A 20,635-nucleotide genomic window follows, 5' to 3' on the forward strand; every position below is an offset into this window, starting at 1 on the left:
AATGATCATAAACTTGCAGCCAGAGCTGTTCTGAAATGGTTGTAAAGCAGGGTGACACAATCAATGCCCGGGGCGTCATAAAGAATATGTACCTACACCTCCAATGGCCCTGTAATGTCCGTGGCCAGCTGGAGATGCAATTATTTTTTTTTCTCCTACTGTACCTGTCTAGTTTCATGATTCCACTATGCACTGTCACTTTCTGTAATAATGCTGATACACGCACAATTCTTTTGCAAAACAACCTTGGCCTACAGACCATTAAACATGTACATTGCATCACACCGATCCTGCAGACAGAGACTGTATTGTGCACATTCGGAACATCCTTTATGGTATTACTCAGTCATTGCTCTACTAATGATAAACAAGGACAGCAGAAATAAACCTGCTGGAACCACTAAGAACCAGTCTGCAGTGTGACCTTACCAGGTTAATCAAAATGTAAATCCAAGTGGTGTGGTTAGAACCAGCTCAGAATGAGATATCACTAAAACATCCCATTAGCACTTAGCAGTTTAATTGTAGGGTTACGTGAGAAAGTTATACAATGCTTAAGTAACTTAGTGTCTTTGTGTAATTAGTCAACTTTGTACAGTATATTGTTTCATATGTACCTCTTTTCTTGGAACATGCATAACAACTTATTTTACTTAGTATTATGTTAATCACTCATGTATTTTCTATTTATTTTATAATTTGTCTATCATGCTCTATCTCAGTGCATCTAATGTTCTGTAGGTTACAGTGTTACTAAACCCAGGAACCTGCATTCACTATATCTAGTCTCCCACAGAATATGGAAATACAATTATTTTAGTAAATATAAACTGCTAAATAAATTTTTTCATCAGCGGTATACTGCAGACTTTTGACTTCTATCAGTGTCTGGTTAAAGCTTGTAGGATGAGTTTTCATTGTCCTCTGACTGTCCTATGAGGCTGCAGGACCCCCAAGCCTCTGTCTGGACAGTGCTGATTGGCCCTGTGCTGATCACATGCACTCTCCCAAGAAAAAAAAAAAAAAAAAAAACTCTAGCAATACACACCAAACTGAGTGTGCAGAGTGTCCCCAAAGCTCTGTTCTATTAGGAGATGGATTGGGGACACAATGCAGAAGATTAACCCCTTAGGTTCCACAGTGAGTATAACAATCATGCTTTGCTGCATATACAGACTGATTTTACTGTTGTTGGTTTAGTAACACTTTAAGGTAGTTTTAAAAAAAAAAAAATCTTTCTTTCTTTCTCTCTTTCTCTTTTTTTTTTTTTTTTTAAGTGTATGTGAAGCCAAATTATCTTTTACTAGTTGGTCCTGTTTGTTTTATTAGATATACCAGGGGTCTCCAAACTTTCTGAACAAAGGGCCGGTTTACTGTCCTTCAGACTTCAGGGGGCTGCACTGTGGCCAGCGGGAAAATACAGTTTTGCTGGCATCCGTGGGAGTAAACCATGCCCCATCTTTGGTATTGGGGGAGGAATAGTGCCCAATTGTTGGTGTCGGTGGGAGAAATGGCACCACATTTTTGTTAGAGGGCAGAATAGTGTCTCATATCAGTGAGATGAATTGTGCCCCAAGGGCCGAATTAAAGGCAGGCAAATGGACACATCTGGCCCCCAGCCCGCAGTTTGGAGACCCCTGAGATATACCATTGAAATTGTATATGTCTGATAAGTGCAAACATATACATGTTAATCCTGACAGAAATTCGGTGAGCTAGTAACTTCATCTGCTCTGTGTTGCACTACTATCATTTAGCATTTGAGGAAAGGGGGAGGCTTTCTGTAGACCTAACATGAATTTTTGGTGATCTGGTATTAGAGTGGCAATGATTCTTTTCTATAGATTCAGTACAGTGGGTGAGCATTGCCTTCCTAGGACCGTGTTACCGGCAAGACCATCAGGTGAAAATGTTAAATAAAATTCTGAAAAATAAAAACTAGTGCAGCCGCCACATCTAAGGACTAGTAAGCTGAAAAATATTACATTTCTTTCCTGGGTTTAGATGCACTTTAAAGCATAAGTTCACCTTTCGTAACATGTTCTATCCATATTCAGGGTGGCAGTTAGTGGGGTTCTCCTCCCTCCTCGCTAGTTGACACAATTAAAAAAAAAAAAATGTGCCCGTGCGTGGCTCTGCCTGCGTGGCCGCCTCACTGTTTGACAGGGCTCTGTGCTTGGTAAACGACAAGGTCCGGCACGCTTTGTGGCTGTCAGCTTGTCGATTTCAATGACCTGTGGTAGTTCAATCGTGCTTCCTGTCAGATTGTATCTACTTACCCATATAGGATGTACGGGCAAGTCGATGTGCTGGCAGATCTGCTGGAGACCTGCATTGCACCAGGGATCTGCTGATCGCTGGTGCAATGCTTTACAGACTCCAAAAAAAAAAATAATGCACTTTTTTATTACCTGCAAAAAAAGTGAGTTTTTTTTTCCCCAAAAAGTGAACTTCTCCTTTAACAAAGACTCCAGCTCTTTTTGGGGCACTACAAGACTTCTTTAGGTCAGGCGGGAGATTAGGCATGTCCCAGTGTGCCCTGTGCTAGCTCTCTGGTTGTATGAGCTTGGCATATCTACCAGGGGAACTTCCATGGGGGCAGCTATATAAAATATACTGTAAAATCCTGGCCAAATGGCACATCTTGGTTCGGAGAAGCAGTGGTTTTCTTCTTGGTCTCCTGCTCTTTGCCCCATCAGAGAAAGTAAGCCCAGCAACCCAACAAAGTCACCTCATTTCCAACACTTGCAGTCTCATTTCAAAGGTCATAAATCAATTAGATTCCAGAATGTAACTCCTTGTGTAGTTTAAAAACCCAGGATTGGATTGATAGTGGCAATATAAATATTTTTCTTTTCTCAGTGTCTCTAAATTAGCCGTATTGTTTTGCTATCTAAAGCCGGTTGCTGAAGCCCACACACCGAGCTACTGGCCTTCATGTAGACTAGAAGTAACAGGTGGAGATGAATAAGCGGAGGCCAGGACACGTGACATTTCCTCTGTCATGTGTTAACAGCTTTGACTGTCAATACACGTTTGTTGTTGGTTCGTAAGGCATGGCGAAACCTCATACCGATAATTCTATGTGCAGGATTTTTACAAGTAAATGGCATGCCCTAATACTTCACACTAATGTCAACGTGACGCTCTAATTAGCATTCAAGTTTTCACAATGTCAGAAGCTTAAGTTAGATCTGCAATTGTTCTGTATTGTACTAGAGTACATGTTTCTGCAGGAAGTCTTTAAACTAGCTGCCTTACCGGATGTGGTTTTGGATTTCTTTAAACCTTATGGTTAAATTGATCACTTGCTCACAATGGAAAGGTGCAGGACATTGGAGGGGGCAGGTCAGATGGCAAAGAAGTGCTAACATTTTCATATTATAGCACTGCAGTACTTGGGGCTGCTTGAAGACACAGGTTGATGCCTGCATTGAATGGGGCCTAAAGTGGCCTTTATAAACTAGGCTTTTTCCAGAGATTGCTAAGAGTTCCTTGAGCTGTGGCACTACAATGACAACCAATGAAATGGGAAATTCTTTCCAGTGGCCACCCTTGTATGGGGATTTCTTTTTCTAGTGTAAGAGGAATTCTTTCCAGTGAAGGAGGAATTCTTTCCAGTGGCCACCAGTGTAGGAGGAATTCTTTCCAGTGTAGGAGGAATTCTTTCCAGTGTAGGAGGAATTCTTTCCAGTGTAGGAGGAATTCTTTCCAGTGTAGGAGGAATTCTTTCCAGTGTAGGAGGAATTCTTTCCAGTGTAGGAGGAATTCTTTCCAGTGGCCACCAGCGTAGGAGGAATTCTTTATAGTGGCCTCCAGTGTAGGAGGAATTCTTTATAGTGGCCTCCAGTGTAGGAGGAATTCTTTATAGTGGCCTCCAGTGTAGGAGGAATTCTTTATAGTGGCCTCCAGTGTAGGAGGAATTCTTTATAGTGGCCTCCAGTGTAGGAGGAATTCTTTATAGTGGCCTCCAGTGTAGGAGGAATTCTTTCCATTGGCCACCAGTGTAAGAGGAATTCTTTCCAGTGTAAGAGGAATTCTTTCCAGTGTAAGAGGAATATGAATTCTTTCCAGTGGCCACCAGTGTAGGATGAATTCTTTCCAGTGGCCACCAGTATAGGATGAATTCTTTCCAGTGGCCACCAGTATAAGAGGACGAATTCTTTCCAGTGGCCACCAGTATAAGAGGACTTCTTTCCATTGGCCTCCAGTGTAGGAGGAATTCTTTCCAGTGTAGGATGAATTCTTTCCAGTGGCTACCAGTGTAAGCCCTTGTACACACGGTCGGAGATTCCGACAACCAAATCCGTCGTGATTACGTTATTCCGTTACGACGGGACTACGTTCACACTAGTAGCCAATAGCTTTGGTGTAGGAATTTGATCTGAGCATGCGTGGCACTTTGTCCGATCGGAATTCTCTACACATGATCGGAGTATGTCCGATCAGAGCATTTTGTCGGAAAATTTTACCAACAAGTTGGAAAACTTGGTCCGTCGGATACTCCGACGGAAACAGTCTGATGTAGACCACACACAGTCGGAATATCCGACAAAACGGTCCAATCGGACACATTCCGTCGGAATCTCCGACCGTGTGTACAAGGGCTAAGAGGACTTCTTTCCATTGGCCACCAGTGTAAGAGGAATTCTTTCCAGTGTAGGAATAATTATTTTCAGCGGCCACCAGTGTAAGGGGGTCCCTGTTCACTTACCACCAATGTATTAGGGAGTTCTATTCAGTGGTGACCACTGCAAGAGGGGCTTGTTTATAAAATTCATTTTTACCTTTAGTGGTCTTTAAAGTGGTCACCAGTGTAAGAAGGAATTCTTTCCAGCAAACTCTCCTTCTATCAGCATGCTCTTTGCAGTACAGCAAAACTGATTGGTTCTTTCGGCCGATTTTTCCCTTCCCCACTCTGAAGCTCTGCTGTATGGGTCCTGCAAGAGGCTGATGCCAAGTCAAATTTGGGACTTGCACTGTTTGAATTTACAAAAAATGTATTTAAGCGATATATTGATGAATATAGAGGTGCAATAATCTGTGAATTTCATATCTGCATTAAATTCAAAGAAATAAACTTTTTTTGTTTTAATGATTTTGTTATATCCATTCTGTCTTGCAAATACTCCAATATCTCTGCCAGAGTAATATGTAGCTATTAGGTTTCATTCCTAACAGCCTGGCCTTTGGAATCCCAATAAAAATGGGCACTGGCAAAGTCTTTCATGCCCTAGTAGTAGGGGTGATGGTGCTAAGCTGTGAAATATTTTAGGTGCTGGCCAATTATCCCATTTTATCAGATAACAGACTGAAAGGTTAATGCACGTAACAATGGTATAGCCCTATAAACGTATTTCTTGGCAATCTGTGATGCTGTAGCAGGCGTGAACACGGGATTGCTGCTGTATCTTTTGGGACAGTATGTTCTGGCTCGCTCTTCTTGGCTTTGTATGTTAGTGGAACACTTAGTTTGGACTTATACCTTTCCCATGAGATGAAATCCAAAAATAATTACTGGCAAGCTGACTTTATTGCAGATTTTATTTTTTAATTTTTTATCTTGATTGCTTTCTCTGTTAGAGTTACACATCCTAAGTGGCCAAACAAAGCTGTATTTTATTTTTTATTTTTTTGGCATTTACAGTGTTGGTCATTTTGTGGTGATGATAATGCACCACTTTTACCTGTTTTTACTGCTACTCTCTCCTGAAGAGGTTTTGAAAAGACATGACATGACCGATAATGGAGCGGTCTAGCTTAAAGTGATTGTAAACGATCACCTTGTAAAACAACCCATTCAGTTGAAAATGAAAGGCAAAACATTTTTGTATAGGTATATCATTTTTTTTTTATACCTTTCTTCCCTTTTTGTATAAGTGATCACATTCCCTTGTACTCAGCTGCATAAGTAAAGTGGGGGGAGGGGGGGGGGGTTGGTTGAAGCAGCAGCACACTGAGTTTCCAAGTGAATGGCTACGCAGTCAGGGCTTGTCAGGACAAGTCTGAGAACTGACCACGGTTTGCTCTCCTGCTTAGTGTGGTCAGTTTTTAATAGGAAACCAGAGGGACTGGCAGGAACACCAGGGATTTAATGTAAAAGAAGAAATACATGAAAAAAAGAAATACAAAGAGAGCAGGAGACTTTCTTATACAAGTACATGGTACAGCAGGCATCAGGAATATGAAGTGTTGGGGTAACAAACATATTAAAATTCACATATGTGAAGGCCAAGTTGTCCAACAATTGTTTTTCTTGTATAATTGCTACAACTGTGCGCCACACCAAATGCCCATATCAGATTTGCCCATTGCTGTAAATAAATTGGAGCCCTTTGTGTATTTATGGGGGGGGGGGGGGCTCATTAGGACATGTCGGGGCAGATGTCAGCGAACATTTCACCGCTGACATCCGACGCTCCATCGAGGTCTATGGAGCATCCATTCAGGTCCGCCTGAAAAACTGACAGGCGGACCTGAACGGATCGGTCGTGTGAAAGAGCCTTAACTGGCCACTACTTCAGTGATCTCCACTTGCTTCTGGGTCCTGTGCTGAGCGGGTGTCCTGCTGCAGTCGGAACATAGGCGCTTGCCCATTCGACATGGGCACCGTTCAGAGAATGTTTGGCATTTCCTACATGCATGCAAAGTGTTCCCTAATTGGACAAAGTGTAGAGTGTGAGTGATATCCAGGGCAGTAGTATCACTCAATATAGAAGGGTGTTTTTTTTTTTTGTTTGTTTTTTGTTTTTTTGCAGCAAACCTTATTTTTCTGCATTAGTATTTTGGAACTGTGAATTCCGTATTGGTTGCTCCAAGCATAGTATATGGTAAGCATGCTGCAGAACAGGTTTGTTTAGTGTTACGGATTAGTTCACTTATTTTCCTATTTTACATGCAAGATGATTGAAAAAAAAAAAATAAAAAAAAAAAATAAAGTTTAAAAGGAGCAAAAAAGAAATTCTGTTGCTGTACTTAAAGTATCAGCTGACGTTGGGCTTTAACCGCTTGCCGACCAGCCGCCGTTATACTGTGGCAGGTTGGCTCGGCTGCACGAATCGCCGTAGGTGTACGGCGGGCGCTTTAAGAGCAATAGCAGGCCTGCGGTACGTCTCTCTCTCTCTCTAATAATCTATGCCCGATTTGTCCGCCACAATGTCGAAGTTCCAAAAAAAATTGCTGATTACTAGTAAAAATAAAAAAAATTTAAAAATCCCCTATTTTGTAGACGCTTTAACTTTTGCGCAAATCAATCTATATATGCTTATTGTGATATTTTTTGGTAAAAAAAGTAGAATGCGTTTTGACCTACCGTATATACTCGAGTATAGGCCGACCCGAATATAAGCCGAGGCCCCCAATTTACCCCCAAAAAAACTGGCAAACTTATTGACTCGTGTATAAGCCGAGGGTGAGACATGCCTGTCCATCCCTGTGTGTGTGTCCGTCCATCCCTGTGTGTCCGTCCATCCCTGTGTGTCCGTCCATCCCTGTGTGTCCATCCATCCCTGTGTGTCCATCCATCCCTGTGTGTCCGTCCATCCCTGTGTGTCCGTCCATCCATCCCTGTGTGTGTCTCCATCCCTGTGTGTGTCTCCATCCGTGTGTGTGTGTGTGTGTGTGTGTGTGTGTGTGTGTGTGTGTGTGTGTGTGTCCAGCCTACCTTTGTCCCGAGCCTCCGTCCCGTGCCTTGCCTCCTTGCCTCCGTCCCGTGCCGTGACTTGCCTCCTTGCATCCGTCCCGTGTCGTGCCGTGCCTTGCCGCCGCCGTCCCGTCCCGTCCCGTGCCGTGCCTTCCCTTGCCTCCGTCCCGTGCCCTCTTCGTCGGCGGCCATTGTAAAGTTCAAAAGCTGCGCCGCCGCCTTCGCCTGTGATAGGCGGAACACTGAATTTCCCAGCAGCCTGTGTTCCGCCTATCACAGACGTCGTATCATCCTCGTCCGTAGTACGAGGATGATACGATGTCCGTGATAGGCGGAACACAGGCTGCTGGGAAATTCAGTGTTCCGCCTATCACAGGCGAAGGCGGAGCCGGAGGCGCGGCTTTTGAATAGAATGGCCGCTGTCTGTCTGCTCGACACGCTGATCGAGCGGGCAGACAGCGATGACTCGAGTATAAGCCGAGGGGGGCACTTTCAGCCTCAAAAAAGAGGCTGAAAATCTCGGCTTATACTCGAGTATATACGGTAAACTGATGAACAAATTATTATTATTTTTTTTCAAAATTGTCAGTTTTTTTTTTGTTTATAGCGCAAAAAATAAAGCGCAGAGGTGATCAAATGGCACCAAAAAAAGCTCTATTTGGGGGAAAAAAAGACATACATTTTGTTTGGGTACGACGTTGCATGATCATTAAGGGGTAAATCCTTCTGGGCTGATGCGGTTAAATCGGCGTTCCACCCATAAGTGGAACTTCCACTCATCTGATTCCTGCCCCCCTCCGATGCCACAATTGCCACCTTTCGGGGGGAGGGGGGACATGATACCTGCCTTTAACAGGTATCCTTTCCCAATTCCGGGAGCCTCAGCCATGGGTATTGCCATCACGGCTGGGGCTCCCTCCTCCTTCCCCTGTCGCCGGGCCAGTAGAGGAGAGGAACAGGCCTCGGGCATGTGCAGTAGGGTTGCCGGTGTAAAGCAGAAATGCTACGCTGCCGGGTTACCTTACCCACAATGGCGACAGCAGCACTTGACAGCTGATGGAAACATCAGCTGCGGTGCCAACATCGCTGGACTCCAAGACAGGTAAGTGTCCTATTATTAAAAGGCAGCAGCTGCACTATGTGCAGCTGCTGGTTTTTATTTTTATTCTTTTATTATTACGTTTTATTTTTATTCTTTTATTATTACGTTTTATTACGTAAACCTCTGCTTTAATCTGTCCTGTATTTAAAGTCCATTCAAAACTACAAGTACATCTAAGACTAACCTATGCCACAGGGTGACAACGCTCCTTTGGGATTTTATTGCAGAACAGACAGCTCTGTCACTGCTAAATGAAGTGGGGAAAATACCAAATCTGCTTCAACAAGTAATAAAACTGTTAGTAGGGGATTCCCCACTAGAGGCACACTAAGGCTGGATTCACACCTATGCATTTTTAGTGCCTTTTGCAATTTGCAGATTTGCACTGCAGAACGTGTTCCATAGGAAACCATGTTAAATGGACTGTAGTGCAAATCTGCAAAATGCAAAAAGCACAAAAACTGCATAGGTGTGACTCCAGCCTTCAAATGACCCCCCATCCCACCAGCTGTTGAAGTACATTGGGCACTAGGGAAAGGAGTTATTTTGATAGACTGACATCTGTGGAGCTGGCACAGCCATAGATTGACTGGAATTTGGCTGGTCCCTGCTGAACCGGTCGAGATTCAATCCATCTATGGTCAGCTTGATGCTTGTGCTACCATTGTACACCACCTTTAGAAATTGCTAGTTCCTTGCTTGTCATGTTTGTCCCACTTCACTTCTTAAAAAAAAAAAATTGCTTAAAATTCATAAAAAAATCAAAAATCAAATATGAAGAGAATTTTTTTTTTTTTACTCACCTCTAAATGCCTGTTGCTAGGGGGTTCCTTGTAGTCTGCCTCCTTCAGTGCCCGGGCTGGTGACATCACTTCCCCTCGGCGCCGCACAGTCATCTGGGACCTGTCACATGTCCCAAATGACTGTGCGGCGTATCACGGCGCCGCTCGCGCATGCGCAGTGGGTGCCCACAGTAAGAATGCCGGATTTTTACATGCAGGAGAGGAGTGGCAGAATAGGCGCGGTATGGAAGTGGTTAAAGAGCATTTTGCGTACTCGGTATAGGATTACTGTCGCTTTTTACGTATTGCAGTTTTGAAACCCAGAAATGTACCGCAAAACCTAACGAGCTCCAATTTCCTTAAGCAGAATATTACATTTGTGTAAATTGAAAGCAATTTGTCCCGTAGTGCTGCCTGAAAGATCCATTTCAGCTCTGCCTGCGCTCAGACAATCCCGTGATCGCCATCCAAAACAGAATTGCTGTTTAAGCTGAACAAAGCGTCCATTGTCTGCTGGACGGAGTGCAGGACTTTCCTTCCACGCAGCCAGATACTTCTATACACGGCTCCTTCTGTCTCTCTATTATGCCACAATTCTGTTTTTATTTTATTTTTGGGGGTTTATTTTTTTTTTATTTCCTTTTGAATTCTAAACCAGGGTTTCTGTTTCACTTAATGCTCAACTGAAATGTGTTCTGGTGTAAATAAAAAGAGTATGCGATTATTGTCCTGGCCAGGTGATGGGAGAAAGGAGTAGGATTTGTGGTTGTTTGGTTTTCTCAGCGCAGAAGCTGGTTTGGCTGCTTGTAGTAAACAGAGTGATGTCAGCAGACAGGCAGCCAATCAGAAGGTTTGTGTTGCGACCTCCCCTATGACTTCTGCTCTTCTGTACGATGTGTTTTTAATCCAGCGATCTAGAATGGTCTGAATTGTGTGCTTATGACCAACTTTTCCGAGGTCACTTTTTTTTTTTTCCGACACACGTGACACAAAACGTGACACGTGACATAAATATAATCCATACGTATTCACTGCTGTAACGGTGCTGTAATCTGTTTTTCATAAAATTTTCGTTTCTTAGGCTAGGTTCATACATATGCACTTTCAGATTTGCAGAAATGCACTACAGTCCATTTAGCATTAGTTCCTATGGGTCACGTTCACATGTATGCTATTTCCACCTGTGCATTTTTTGCAAAGATGCAGGAACTTTTTTTTTTTTTTTTTTTTTACATGTAAGACCGTGCCTTTTTGGCTCCATAGACTTTAATCGAATTGCAAAAAATGCATGGAAAAACACATGTACATTTTTGGTGCATTTTCTGCTTGACCAGACACCTCCTCCTAGCAACATTTAAAGAGTTGTACAGGCAATTTTTTATTTATTTTTTAATAATGCATTAAGATAAAAAGCCTTCTGTGTAGCAGCCCCTCCATACTTACCTGAGTCCCAGCGACGTCCCTTGGCCATCCTGGACTCTCCCTCATGATTGGCCTAGATGCGGCAGCAGTGCCATTGGCTCCAGCAGCTGTCAATCTGTCAGTGAGCCAATTGGGGAGAGAGAGAGAGGGCGGGGCCAAACAGAAGCTCCATGTCTGAATGGCCATACGAAGCTGCAGCTCGGGTGCCCCCATAGCAAGCTGCTTGCTGTGGGGGCACTCGACAGGAGGGAGGGGTTTAGGAGCAGCGAGGAGGAACCTGAGAAGGTGGAGGATCTGGGCTGCTCTGTGCAAAATCAACTGAGGAGGCAAGTATAACATGTTTGTTAAAAAAAAGTAAGGGAAAGTAACCCCCTGTCAGATGTCATTTATTTTTATTTTTTTCCAACATCTGTGTCCCATTGCCAAACAGGAAGTGCGAGGAAATCCCTACAAATTAAGGGAATTCTTTGGGGACCCCTAGGTCACCAGAACTACTGTCTCCATTGGACGATTTCCCCTCTACTTTTCTGAGGGGAAAAAATTGGATTTTCTTTTACTTTCACTTTCAATGATAATGATAAACAGGACAAATGGGGTGAATCTCCCTAATAGGGACAGAGACCAATAAAAACTGACAAGCGTACAAATTTTTTTTTTTTTCTTTGCTCAAAAACGTACTGCATTTGCAATCTGCATTTAGGGTGTCATTAGAATTGTATTGACACTTGAGGCAGATTTCACACCTAGTGTGCTTTCAACGTGGTGGAGGAAACACGTGAGAAGTTCCAGTGTGAACAAGCCCTGAGGTTAGAGTCTCTTTAAACCCACGTTTACATTGGGCTGATTTGACATGCCAAATCGGCGGTTGTTGCCGGAAATGGCACCGTCCGAATTGGAGCAGCACCAGCGTTGCGGCGCCACACCGATAACCAATAGTAGTAGTTCACTGCACCGATTACCAAAAGTAGTAGTTTCTGTATTACTTTTGGTGACTTTGGGGGCGTTTTGAATAGACCTCTGTGCAGGAACGCTCGCAGATGTTGGTCAAATCGCCCCACGAAGTTGGACTGTATTGCTGGTTTGAAATCGTGTGAGTTAAGCTATAGTAGCTATAACCTAGGCTAAATCACAGATCTACATCTGCGCTAATTAAAGTGGACCATTTAAATAGTAAGGCTTCTAGTATACCAAATTACATTATTATTAATTTATTAGTGCCAATATTTTAGGTTAGGGTCACATCTGGGCAGAAATGCGTGTAATCTCATGCATTCCCACAGCCACACACAATGTGGTGCTGCAGAGAACATGCGTTTTGCTTAGTGGCACCCCATGCACTGAAAATCGCAGTGCGGGTTTCACGCACATGGAAATGCATGGTGCAAAAGCTCCATAAGACCCCTTTCACACCAAGGGCATTTTGCAGGCGCTATAGCGTTAGAAATAGCGCCTGCAATCAGCCCTAAAACAGCTGCACCATTGTCTGTAGTATGAAAGCCCCGAGGGCTTTCACACTGCAGCGGTACGCTGGCAGGACGTCAGGAAACGTCCTACCAGCAGCTTCTTTGGAGCGGTGAAGGAGCGGTGTGTTTACCGCTCCTCCACCGCTGCTCCCCATTGAAATCAATGGGGCATCGCTGTAATGCCGCCGGCAAAACGCTGCTATTGTCAAAGCGCCCCGCTAGCGGCCGAAATGCGCCGCAAATCCGACGGTAAAACGCCGCTAAAAATAGCAGCGTTTTACCACCCACGCGGCGTGGTGTGAAAGGGGTCTTACACAGCACTTTCCATATTGTACATTCACATCAGTCCCTACTCTCAAAATGCTTACAATCTAAGGTCCCCATCATACATGCATTTTGGTTCGGACATCATAAAAAGGCATTACATTTGTTTTTAGTAAATCGACCCCATAGGAGCTCTGCAATGGATAATTTTTAGGGTCGGTTCACACTGAGGCAGCACGACTTGCAGCGCGACTGCCTCAGGCGACCTGGACATGACAGCAGCGGCGACTTGCAAAACGACTTCTCTATAGAAGTCAATACAAGTCGCCTCAAGTCACCCCCAAAGTTGTACAGGAACCTTTTTCTAAGTCGGAGCGACTTGAGTCTCTTTGATTAGGACACGTCCCGTTCTGTACAATGGAACCGACTTGTCAGGCAGCTAAGTCGCCTGACAAGTGGTCTCAGTGTGAACCGGCTCTTAGGTTTCCTGGAGTTGGGCTTTTTTTTTTTGGCAACAATCTTCATGCAATTTTTAAAGACGCTTTTTGCTGCGATTGCCAGACAACAGAATTGCGTGGCAGTAGCTGCAAAATTGCACTGGGTTTGTTGTGCCATTCATTCATGGCACCCTAAATGCGTGTTGCATGTTTTTCAGCGATTGCCATGTGATTTGGAATCGCGGGCAGAATCGCACCAATTTTCGTCTATTACAATTTCCAAATGTGAACGGGGCCTTACAGTAATATATTAATATTGTATAATTCCTTAGAATAAAGAAGTAATCCAGAACTTTTTTTTTTATTTTTTTTTTTTTTTTTTTTCCTTATCACCGTCCTGTGATTTTGATACCAATTATTTTTACATAGTAGGTGAGGTTGAAAAAAAGACACAAGTCCATCAAGTCCAACCTATGTGTGTGATTGTCAGTATTACATTGTATATCCCTGCATGTTGTGGTCGAAATTGAATGGATGATTTAGGTTTGTCCTCCTATTACATAGTTTCATACACAGATTGTATAGTGTATGGGCAGCCTTGGGTCTTTCTGAAATTTACATCTATGAAATTCTTGCTGCATTTCTTATGTGTTTTTCCTGCGTCATTATTGCTGTCAGGGGCCTTGATGACAGTGTTACTGTGCTGTGACCCTGAGCAGGTTAGTGAACAATTACTATATAACAGCTCATGTCTGGCAGCTTTGCCGGGACTTATTCATCAGCCGGTTACAGATCTCTCTATTTCTCTCTCTCTCTCTGCATCTGCCAAGAGCAGCAAACCAGCCCATCCCAGTCTGATCCAGTGTGAGTTGGTCGCCCTCCCCGTGCAGCTGCAGGCTGGTGTCCAGCAGGCTCAGGAGAGTGGGGCGGGTAGGCAGCACCATCCACACTTGTTGTGTGATTAGCATGAGGCTCAGCTCATTAACCTTTGCCAGGTGCTGAGCCTCAGCCTAATACAGCTCTCCGGTATGTGTCATCGACAACGCGGGTCAGGACACTAGGCTGGACGAGCTGCGTTTTTTGTTATTTTTAGGACATTGTTTTCTCATGGGACCATTCTGTTTAAATTGAAAATATAGAACTGCAATTTAGGTTTGTTTTTCTTTTTCTTTTTTTTTTACCCTCGTTTGAAGATCAAAGAACCTTGTACAGCTGATCCTCCTGGTCCTTTCAAGTGAAAGCTAGCTAGATTTTATTTATTTCAGGTACTTGTATAGCGCCGTCAGTTTACGCAGCGCTTTACATATACATTGTACATTCAAATCAGTCCCTACCCTCAATGAGCTTACAACCTAAGGTCCCTAACACACATTTATACATATATTTGGGCCAAATATATATATATATATATATATATATATTTATATAATTTTTTTTTTTTCTCTCTATCTATCAAGATATACATAGATTCAGATAACACTAAAACTCTAAAAATGGTAATATAAAATAAATAATCAGATAATAGGATAATTAAGTAGAATATCCCCAATTATTATAGTGCAGGTGCTCATTAGCAGATGGAAAAAGTGCAAGTGCTCAGTGTGTGTTATACACAGTCCTCAATATTGATAAACAAGAAAAAAGGTGAAACAAATAGTGTCTTCATGCAGTGTGCACTGTCCTCCATCAGGTATGCCCTCATCTTAAGGCCCCATTCACACTGGGACGGGAGGTGCGTTGGCGGTAAAGCGCCGATATTTTTAGCGGCGCTTTAGGCTGGCCATACATTTATACAATTTTCTTCTATAGATTTCCTTTAGATTTACCAAATCCATATACTATGAGGTCAAATCTGAACACTTTTTCAGTTTGTGTGCAATCAGGCAAGCCCTTGTACTCCACAGTTGCAGGTAAATCTAAAGGAAATTGAATAAGAAAATTGTATGGTGTATGGCCAGCTTTACAGTCGGATTTGCAGCGCTATTCGGCCACTAGCGGGGTGATTTTACCGCTTTGCTGGCAGTATAGCAGTGGTTCCCCATTGATTTCAATGGGCAGGAGAGGTGGAGGAGCGCTGTATACACCGCTTCAAAGATGCTGCTAGCAGGACTTTTTTTTTTTTTTTTTTTTTACACCGTCCTGTCAGCGCACCGCTCCAGTGTGAAAGCCCTGAGGGAGACAAAGCAGCGGCTGTTTCAGGGCGCTTTGCAGGCGCTATTTTTAGCACTGTATCGCCTGCAAAGCGCCCCAGTGTGAAAGGGGTTTAAGGCCTGTAAAAACAAGCCTGTAGTAAATGGTAACCGCTTAGATGGTCATCATCCATATAGTGGCTGGTTAATGGTAAACGCAGATCCCATATTCACTCCACCTCCTGGTAAGAACGCTGATCAGTAATGCCACAACTTCCATCTGGTATTTCCAAAGATCACCTCCTATGCATACAGGGAATAATAGGCATGTAATTCAGTTTAAAAGAATTTAATGGCAACTTAAAACTCATCACATTACACTCACATTTAATATACTGTATTTTAAAAACCGTATTGAGCTGTGCTGGTGTGGAAGGGTGAAATGGTCACCTGTATTCCGGAATGCAGTCCAGGCTTTTGGTGTTTCCTCTGTAGGACATACGCCATACGCCATCTCATCCAATCGTAGAACATGTTGAATACATTGAAAAAATGCAAAGCGTTCTCTGAATTGGCCCCCATGCCAAGCAAGTGACCTCCTGTGTTCACTATGCACCAGTGCAGTCACTAGGAATGGGCTGTGGGTGGAAATCACTGTAGTGGTGATTATTACAGTGCTTTCCAGCCTCCATGGGGGTCCCAAGAGTATTACACATACAGTACGTATTTATATTGGTCCAAGCTGGGCCTATGTAAAAACTAGTAAAAATACTGACGGGGCTTGAAGTTTCAGCTGAGTGATTGGCGTCGCCTACTCAAGGATGTCCATATCGTCTGGAGATGGGGAAAAGGGTGATGATGATCTGTGCCCTATGCCCCCTGGTGGATTATCAGAGAGGGCTATAAAAGTTCTACTGTACATGAATCATATTGTGTATGGCACCATCCAAAAATGATGCGTAATTTAGTAATCATCCCAAAAGATTTTCATTCTGAAGCAGAAATGAGTAGACATGTAATTAAAAATCCATTGCTGCATTATTTGACTGCATATCATGACTTCTACTCTGTAAATGGTTATAGATGCCTTGTTCACTCTCGTTTTTAAGGGTGTGCAATGATGATATGCGCACAATGTCTAAAACACTTCATTGATTGGCAGTAACACATCACATGACTTGTCTTTCAGATAATTCATTGCTTACCCAACCAGCATTTGCACAGGAAAAGAAGGAACGCTCATTTAAGGTACAGTTTTTTTTTTTTTTTTTTTTTTTTTTTTTTTTTTTTTACATTTTGCAGAATAAACTATTCCAATTTCAGCACAATCAAAAGTGGTTGAAGATGTAGGAAAGTTGCCGCATATATGCCCAACCAAAAGGGAGACTTAAAGAGGAAGTAAACCCTGATGAGTTTACTTCCTCTTTGATTCCCTGCAAAGGTAAAGCATAATGGACTACTATGCATTGCATAGTAGTCCATTATGTGTCACTTACCTGACACAGGAGCCAGTGAAGTCACCGCTGTCCCCTGTATTCCGGAGCTTCATCTTCTCGGTGGATCTCGCTGCTCCAGCGCTGTCATTCGACGAAGCCGCGATGACGTCACTCCCGCGCATGCGCACGGGAGCCGCCACTCGCGGCATATCGCCGTTGACAGCGGTGCGCTCAGTGTGCCTGCACGGGTGCCTGTGTTTTGGCAAATATCTCCTAAACCGTGTAGGTTTAGGAGATATTTCTTGGACCTACAGGTAAGCCTTAATCTAGGCTTACCTGTAGGTCAAAGTGGTTTGTAAGGGTTAACAACCACTTTACAAAGTAACTTTTAGGGACAGAAATATCGATTCTGGCACTTAGGGATGTAATTGGCAATTATAAACAGGAAATTTTACAAATAACCTGTCCAGAATGAACAAATATAAATTTGTTCTAATAGTGCGACCCTTTTCTCTCTGAGAGAGGTGTGTGTGCTGTTATTCACATGTATGCCCTCCCGTGTTTTATAGAAGAATTGTCAGTCCAATGCAAGGCAGTGAGTATCCCATGATGGCTGTCTCCTGCTTGAACTCACAGCTGATAACTGACTTCTATAGGAGGGTAAATCTCTGTTAGCAAAGACTGTAGTTTTCTGTTACATAATTATGACAGCACATTATGTAATATAGATATAAGAAGACCTAGTAATGACAGGTGCCCGCTCCCACTTCTGCAGATATCACCTAGGCCTAGAAGTTCTCCCCCCCCCCTCCCTCCCTCCATGCAGTCTTCTGGGATACGTCACATGTCCCAGAAGTGTGCCGGACCATTCAGCAGGCGCAGCGCGGCACCCACAATTGAAATGCCGGGAAGAGGAGAAGGAAAGAAGCAACAGTTTGGGTGATCACATCGCTGGGTCCTAGGACGGGTGAATGTGTGTTTTATTAAACGTGAGCAGCTACAGCTTTTCTAGGTGCTGACTTTAACTACTGGAGCTCCGCTTTAATATCATACTTTGAGCCCAGCTCTCCATTTTATTATTTTTAAATTCTTCCCAGTTGCATTGAAACAAAGTGTTTTTTATATCATTTATATATATTTTTTTATTTTTATTTTTTTATTTTTTGTAAAGCAGCTACTGCTTCAGTAGGAAAGCCTGTCCCATGCCAGCAACTCAGTGGGATTCCTGTCTGTGGTGAAGCCGTGGTGTCTCTGCAGAGGTCTGACACGTCCTCACCACTGATTTTAGACCTATAGATTTGCAGTCTGAGGGGGGGGGGGGGGGGTCAGATCTCTGCAGAGAGATCTCTGCTTCCCAGCCACTGAGAGTAAGGGTCCCACTCTGAAGCATGCTGGTAGGGGACAGGCTTTTCAACTCTGCTTTTGAAAGAGAAGCAATAGTAAATAATTGAAGACCTTTTTGTTTTAATACACCTAGACTGTAATTAAGTGATTGAACCGGAAAGTTGAATTGGGCTTTACCTCTCCTAATCCCCCCTTACTCCAGACATACAAGGTTTTTGGGCGGTGATCTCTTTTAAAAGCTAAATGCTACAGGGCTTTCTGTAACGTAAAAAAAAAAAAAAAAAACCTGCTTAGCTCTGTAATCCCATGTATTATTCAAATGGCAATATATCAGAGTCAGCATAGATATCCATCAGACGATGGAAAGTTCTCACTCTCTGTAATATGTTTGTTCTTACTTGCAGAGACACGCAGGAGATCTTGTACTGAAATCTGAACATGGTAAGTCGTATTTTGATGAATTTAATGCACATTCTTATAGAAAACAACTTGGAATTCAATACAGTAAATGATTAAATCATCTTGACAGTGCAAGTCACTTAAAGTACAACTTTTTTATTTTATTTTTCCTTTTAGCTTTTGGATAGAGTAGAGGTGGATTAGAACATCTGTCAGTTGTTTCTGTCTGTGCCCCTGTAAGGGAGATTCACTCTTTCTATTTGTCCTGTTCACCATCATTATTGAAAGTGACAGTAAAAGAAATTTTGGCCCCAGAAAAGTAATAAAGGAGAATTCTTCCACTGGGGGCACTACAGGGGACAGGAAGTGAGGGGAAATCTCCCCAATGGAACACAGATGGAAAAATAAAATAAACTGACGAGTTATGAACCTCTCTTACTCTATCCTAAATGTAAAAAAAAAAAATGTTGTCTATAGTTTGTACTTTAACCACTTCAATACCAGGTATTATACACCTTCCTGCCCAAGCCAATTTTCAGCTTTCAGCGCTGTCGCAATTTGAATGACAATTGCGCGGTCATGCTACACTGTACTCAAACAAATTTTTATCATTTTGTTTCCACAAATAGAGCTTTCTTTTGGTGGTATTTGATCACCTCTTTAATTTTTTTTATTTTTTGTTTCTGTTAAAAAAAAAAAAAAAAATTGTAAATAACTTTTCTTCTTCAATGACTGATAAGGAGGCACTGATGGGCACCGATGAGGGGGCACTGGTATGCAGTACTGATGGGCACTCATAGTTGGCACTAATGGGCACTCGCCCAGTCAGGATAACTGAACCACCGCCCAGTCGTCATTCTGCTATAGGCCGGGCGGGAAGTGGTTAACCAGTTCAGGTCTACCCTATAGCAGTTTTACGTGTCGTATCACGTGTGTGTATGTGTGTGTGTGTATGTATGTATGTATATGTATATATATGTATATATATATATATATATATATATATATGTATATATATATATATATATATGTATGTATATATATATATATATATATAATGTATATATGTATGTGAGCCAACACTTCCAAGTAGGGGGTGCACATGCAAGCCACTGGCGGCCCGCTCCCGCTGTGGTTATACACAGCGGGAGCCAATCGGCAGCTACAGCGGACGCAATGTCTGCCGGCACCCGCTAATCATGAGTAAGATCGGTACACAAATTCGCCAGTACACCATGGATCTTCAACTGCAGTTCAAAACTTTTATTGCAGAAAGATCGCATCACAAAACAATCAGTGCAGCGTTTCGGAGCTGTGCGGAACCCCTTCGTCAGGCAAGTGATGATCTCATGCCTGACAAAGGGGTCCTGCACAACCACGAAACGTTGCACTGATTCTTTTGTGATGTGTTCTTTCTGCAATAAAAGTTTTGGACTGCAGTTGAAGATCCATGGTGTACTGGCGAATATGTATACTGATCTGTGAAATATCCAGTGTCTGGCTAGCAATCATTACGGCACCCGCTACTGATGAGCCTGTAATCCAAGAATGTGTGCGATGGGAATATAGACAAGATCGCGAGGAAGGCAGATCGCTGTGCTGACAAAGCCGGGAATAAATTCCATCTCTTCTACTAGTAAAAGCACCTTCCACAATACACACAAACACTGGGTAGGCACAGATTTAACCCTTTGATTGGCCCTCATTATAACCCCCTTCCCAGCCAGTGCCATTAGTACAGTACCTGCTAATTTTTAGCACTGATCACTGTATTGGTGTCACTGGTCCCCAAAAACTGTCAAGTGATATTGTGGCAGACATGCTGACACTAACACTTGACAGTTTTTGGGGACCAGTGATATATATATATATATACTTTTTTTTTTTTTTTTTTGGTTTATTAAAATTTAAAGGCAGAGGTGATCAAATACCACCAAAAGAAAGCTCTATTTGTGGGGGGAAAAAAAGGGCATACACTTTATTTGGGTACAGCATTGCACAAAAAATGGCCTGGTCATTAAACCTTGCAGAGGTCAAGCGGTTAAAACTGAGGGTTTAGTATCATTTTAATAAATATCCCTCTCTGGCATATCTAGAAAGTTCCTGGAGTTTGAGAATAGCTATTATTACCCCTCCCCCAACACACCCCTGTTTATTGACAGTGTGCTTCCTTTTAGTTCTGTGCAGAATAGGGTGCCTTTGACTTTCCTCCACA

The 20,635-nt window shown here is 42.9% G+C and overlaps 1 protein-coding gene across 1 annotated transcript in view; it reads left to right on the forward strand.

The window, feature by feature from the left end:
• RANBP3L (RAN binding protein 3 like) overlaps window positions 1-20,635 on the forward strand; it is a 73,709-nt gene that overhangs the window by 17,662 nt on the left and 35,412 nt on the right. Inside the window, exons 2-3 of the mRNA XM_077462855.1 lie at window positions 16,431-16,489; window positions 18,426-18,462. Of these exons, the coding sequence (XP_077318981.1) occupies window positions 16,431-16,489; window positions 18,426-18,462 (96 nt within the window). The remainder of the gene's footprint in view (window positions 1-16,430; window positions 16,490-18,425; window positions 18,463-20,635) is intronic.

The sequence above is a fragment of the Lithobates pipiens genome, unplaced genomic scaffold (assembly GCF_037356315.1).
Source record: "Lithobates pipiens isolate NorthernLeopardFrog02 unplaced genomic scaffold, aLitPip1_a1.2 Scaffold_3, whole genome shotgun sequence".
NCBI classification, from domain to species: domain Eukaryota; kingdom Metazoa; phylum Chordata; class Amphibia; order Anura; family Ranidae; genus Lithobates; species Lithobates pipiens.